General features: G+C 55.4%; 2 protein-coding genes across 2 annotated transcripts in view; both read right to left on the bottom strand.

Moving 5' to 3' along the window:
- The window catches only part of PTSG_05637 (uncharacterized protein), a 2,952-nt gene extending 2,753 nt beyond the window's left edge, over nt 1-199 (bottom strand). Inside the window, exon 1 of the mRNA XM_004993448.1 lies at nt 1-199. This exon is cut by the window's left edge and continues 39 nt beyond it. Within this exon, the coding sequence (XP_004993505.1) occupies nt 1-118 (118 nt within the window). The 5' untranslated portion in view covers nt 119-199.
- A 33-nt stretch (nt 200-232) lies between these two features.
- Nucleotides 233-5,000, bottom strand: part of PTSG_05636 (uncharacterized protein) — a 12,098-nt gene continuing 7,330 nt past the window's right edge. The window contains exons 19-33 of the mRNA XM_004993447.1: nt 4,939-5,000; nt 4,684-4,763; nt 4,422-4,493; nt 4,137-4,216; nt 3,908-3,982; nt 3,612-3,732; nt 3,246-3,360; nt 3,030-3,100; nt 2,711-2,872; nt 2,414-2,491; nt 2,010-2,109; nt 1,553-1,665; nt 1,030-1,159; nt 713-810; nt 233-472 (exon numbers count right to left, since the gene is read on the bottom strand). The exon at nt 4,939-5,000 is cut by the window's right edge and continues 143 nt beyond it. Of these exons, the coding sequence (XP_004993504.1) occupies nt 259-472; nt 713-810; nt 1,030-1,159; nt 1,553-1,665; nt 2,010-2,109; nt 2,414-2,491; nt 2,711-2,872; nt 3,030-3,100; nt 3,246-3,360; nt 3,612-3,732; nt 3,908-3,982; nt 4,137-4,216; nt 4,422-4,493; nt 4,684-4,763; nt 4,939-5,000 (1,571 nt within the window). The 3' untranslated portion in view covers nt 233-258. The remainder of the gene's footprint in view (nt 473-712; nt 811-1,029; nt 1,160-1,552; nt 1,666-2,009; nt 2,110-2,413; nt 2,492-2,710; nt 2,873-3,029; nt 3,101-3,245; nt 3,361-3,611; nt 3,733-3,907; nt 3,983-4,136; nt 4,217-4,421; nt 4,494-4,683; nt 4,764-4,938) is intronic.

Raw genomic sequence — 5,000 nt, 5'->3', positions numbered from 1 at the left:
CGCCAGCGATGCAGTTGGCCACGAGCTGCTGAACACAGTCGTTGGCAATGGCTGCCGCGGCCCTGTACTTGCTCAACGCGTCTGCGTCCACCACCTTTGACTGCCGATCCAGCTCCATGATGTGCGTGTGGTGCGTGTGTTGTGATGCGTGTGCGTGTGCGTGTGCTGTGTGCGCGTGGCTGATCGCCTGTTTGCTCTTCTTTGACTCCAAACACGTGGGTTGTGGACAATTGGGGGAAATCTTTACACAATATTCGCTCAGTTGCACAGCAGGAAGAGGACAGCGACGAGCAGCGAGGAAAACAACACAAGCGGTGGCGGTGTGGTGTGGGAGGCGGCGTTGAAACTGCATTCCAGGGTGACGGGGTACAGTGCAGGGCACATCTCTTGCTCGCGCAGGGTTGGCTCTTCCTCCGTCATTGCAGCAGCACACGTCCCGTTCACAATCTGGAACGCGCCAGAGTCCACCGCCCTGGGGTGGTGAATGAATTGTGCAAGTGCGTGCAGGATGTTTGCGTGAGTTGGTGCAACAGTGCGTACGTGTATTACAGTGTGTGAATAACAGGGAGTAAGCGTATTACAGTGCGAGCGAAACAGTGAGTAAGTGACAAGTAATAAGGAGCTCCTTTCAACTTTGCAGACTGCAAACCATGTGTGCGCGCACACTTGGATGGCATGAAGCCCCAGAAGCTCAGGCCAGTGCCCACCGCACCTGTTGAAGATGTGGCAGTTGAAGGGCATCGGCGTCGACTCTTCCCGTCGGTTGTACGCCACCACAAGATACAGGTTCGTGTTGGGGATGGGCGTGATCTGCAAACAGTGAGCGTTTGTGTGTGTGTGTGTGTGTGTGTGTGTGTGTGTGTGTGTGTGTGTGTTGGGTCAAGTGGTGGCGATTCAGCAAGCGTGCAAGCAGAAAACACACACACACACACACACACACAGAGCAGCAGCAGCAGCAGCAGCAGCAGCAAATACACACCCACACCCCCCCACACACACACTTCACTACACATCACCACATTACTATACCTTCATGTCTTGGGACTGGAGACAGGGGTTGGCTTGGGTTGAGCCCGAGCTGACGGTGCCGACAGGAAGCGCGTCGCGCACCGCCGTGTATGCGATGACGTCGTTCACACACGTGTACAGAAAGTCGTGGCTGGAACCAGCGACAGTGGCCGAAGAAGAGGAGGGTGAGTGGGTGAATGAGTGGAGCAAGTGAATGTGGCAAGTGACAAGCGTCGAAGGTGAACTTGCTACAGGCAAAGAAAGGAGGAGGTTTGAAAAGAAAATGCACGCATGGAGGGCGCTGCCAGACAAGGATACACACATACACAAACACACACACACACACACACACACACACACACACACACACACACACACACACACACACACACACACACACACACACACACACACACGCACGCACGCGCGCGCGCACATGTGATATCACACCAGCTAGCGTTCCCTACCCACTCACACACACTCACACACATATTCCCCCCCCCCGCTCCTTCACCTACTGTTTTCACCACCACACCAAACTGACCGTGGCTGGGGTCCGCGGAACTTGTCGTAGACGTCGGCGTCACGTGGGGGCAGCCCTTCCCGCAGCCCTTTCACAGACAGCCGGTCAAACGGACGCGTGGAACTGCACTCGCCCTAACGACACACACACACACACACACGCACACGCACGAACATGCACACACACACACGCACATGCACACACGCACGCACATGTCCACACGTGTTCGCATTTCGATGCACATGAATGCAGGTGGATGCAGTCCAACCAACAGCACAGTGCGCAGTGTGAGCGCATGGCAAAGCACGAAACGCACATGAACTGAAACAAGAACAGCGTTCACTCATGCACTGCAGCGTTCACTCATGCACTGCAACCCCTTGTGTACGCATTCCCCACCACCACCACCACCACCTCCTCCTCCTCCTCCTCCTCCTCCTCCTCCTCCTCATCCACACATCCTGTCTCCCCCGCCCACCTGGTAGTCGACGTAGTCGTCGCGGGTGAGGACGCCTTCAGCGACCAGGTGCCGCATTACGCTCCCGTCCCGCCGCGCAACGCTGATCCGCTCATAGCTCCTGGCGGTGGAGGGGGTGGAAGGGGTGAGAAGTGTCGTGTGTGTGAGAAGTGTGTGTGTGTGTGTGTGAAGTGTGTGTGTGTGTGTGTGTGTGAGAAGTGTGTGTGTGTGATGAAGATATGGCGTGTGAGGTGTTTGATGGTTGGGTCGAGTGAGTGCAAGTCTGGTTGATCGAACAAGAAGGAGTGGCTAATCAACAACAGTCGCTGTTGTCGTTGCTGTTCGTTGCACGCACACAGACACCACCCCTACCACTGTTAAACCACCCCCCTCGATCCTTCCACGCCATGGGCCGTTCGTCTCACCGGGTGGAGCCGTCGAGCGCATCGGCGATTTCGGCGTCGTACACGAGCAGCCCGCCAGAGTCAATCACAAAGCACCGACTGACGACACGCAATGGTGGTGATGGTGCGGGGTGGGATGAGCGATAGCATAGAGACACGAGTGCAATGGCAAAAAGAGATAGGACAGGGAGGCCTGCAAGCAAAATAAAACCTCGCACACACCCGCGAATATGTATCGTTAAGCAAATGTAAATCCCCCTCAACACACACACACACAGCCACACAAACACACCCTTCGCCCTTTCCCATTGGCCTCACGTTGTTGATGACTGCGTGCATGCAGGCACGGCGTCCTCCACAATCTGGTGGAACGTTTCGTATGTCACGTCGACGGCGGCAACAGAGTGGATGCTGTCGGCACTGCACGTGCACCCGACCTGCGACCCAAGACACGGGCCATCCACGTTGTAGCACGACAGCCTGCCAGTGGCCATGGCACGGCGGTGATGATGGTGGTGATGATGGTGATGGTGATGGTGAGGATGGAGAAAGTGACGGTGGTACTGGGGCAGAAACAAGTGACAAAGAAGCAGCATTTTAGTGTGCAACACACACACACACACACGCACGCACACACCTGCAGTCTCCATCGACCTCGCAACAGTCGAGATACGTCGTGCAGGCCTTCTGGGTGATGTTTGCTTTGGACTAAAGCCGGGAAATACAGCGAGTAAGAATATGGAAATAAGTAAACGAGAAGGGACATCGAAGCAAGCAGCAATGCGCGTGCTGTTGTATCACCACACACACACACACACACACACACACACACACACACACACACACACAACACCTGGAAGACGGTTGTGGCGATGGTGATGATTTTGCCGCTGCCAGAGACGTCGAGATACGGAGAAGTGACAATCGTCGGCACGGCTCTGTTCTGCAGACTGTACGCCTGATGGTACCTGGTGGCAGCAATGACGAGGGTGATGATGATGATGATGATGATGATGATGATGATGATGATGATGATGATGATGATGATGATCGGTGAGCACGTGTTTGTGTGTGAACATCATGTGGGAACGATGATGTGAGGACAGGGCGAAAGTGGCGAGCAAGTGATAAAGGGGGTTAGGTGACGAAACAACACCGCTGCACAGCACAAGCGTCCCTAAATCACGCCCCTCTCGCTCTCACAATCATTCCTGCTCACCATGGGCGAGTGCGCGGATCGTAGCGGTGCGGAAGACGGTGTCCGGGCAGAAACAGCGACACGCCCGTCGTCGTGCCGACATACGACCAGATCACGTCACTCGGCGCACCCTTCCACTCGTCTGCGGGTGGCGAGAATGGTGGTGTGGTGTGCCGGTGATGGTGACAGGGTGAAGCGGGGGCGGGGCAACGGTAGTAAGAAAGGACAAGAGAGAATGGAAGACACAGAGGAGAACGACAGCACTGAGGGCACACGGCCGTGAACAACAGCAGCAGGAGCAACAGCAATCGCGCTACCTTCGATGCCTTGCACGAGCCGCACGTCCGCAACCACGCCCATCTCAAAGAAGCCGGCGGGGCAGTCCTCAAACACTGCACATGTACGGAGATGGCGGACACAACAGTGATGGCGGCGGTGTGAACGAGGGAGTACAGCAGCAGCAGCAGTGGTAGTGGAAGCAGCAGTGACAGTGGCAAAAGCAGTGACGCCCGAGTACATGGTCTTGTCACACACACATACGCACACCTGTGTTGTTTGTGTCCGTTGTGTGGATGAAGAGCTCGGTGTTGTCAAAATACTCTGGATCGTTGATGTGATTGATGTATCTGCAGCAAGCACAAGGGCACGGCCAAGACATACACGTGAACGATTGCAGGTGGGGTGGCGCCGTTACGAGCGACGAGGGCGACTGAAAATTGCCACGAACACCGCCGCGGCACCACTTGCATACGCAAACACCCACCCACACACACACACACACACGCACAACACAAGGAAACACAACACACGTATGCATACGCACACACTGACTTGACAGAGTCACAGTATGATTCGGCCGCAAGCTTGAATGTCGCGTGCTCCCGCGAAATGTACAGGGAAGGACTGCACGGGCGCGCATGGATAATGTCATTGAGCATCGTTGCAAGGCACACACAATCGCACACACGCACACACACACACACGCACACGCACACACAATCACACGCACAATTACACAGGATCACCGGAATAAATTCGCATATCTCGACACACACACACACACACAATCGCAAACACGCATTTGTGTACGCACTAGACGGGGTCGTTGCCGGTAAACTCAACGCTGAGTTGCTGGTACTTTGCGGCGTAGTGGGACGGCGCAGTGATGTTTGTCTGTCAATGCAACATGATGAAGGATGCAGATGAACCATGGCTGTGGGATCGGTCACGAAGAAACCGAAACACGCATGCACGAGAAAAGAGCACCAGCCAGCCAGCCAGCCACATACAGACAGACAGACACAGACACAGACACAGATACACACACACCACCCCACAACACACGCACCGTGTCTGACGTGGTGATGATGAGGCCGCGGTCGGCGAGTTGTGTGCGGTATGTTTGGTCGT

The sequence above is a fragment of the Salpingoeca rosetta genome, assembly GCF_000188695.1.
Source record: "Salpingoeca rosetta unplaced genomic scaffold supercont1.13, whole genome shotgun sequence".
NCBI lineage: Eukaryota > Choanoflagellata > Craspedida > Salpingoecidae > Salpingoeca > Salpingoeca rosetta.
Note: the sequence above shows the minus strand (reverse complement) of the source record. Positions and strands in the feature narration are given on the sequence as shown.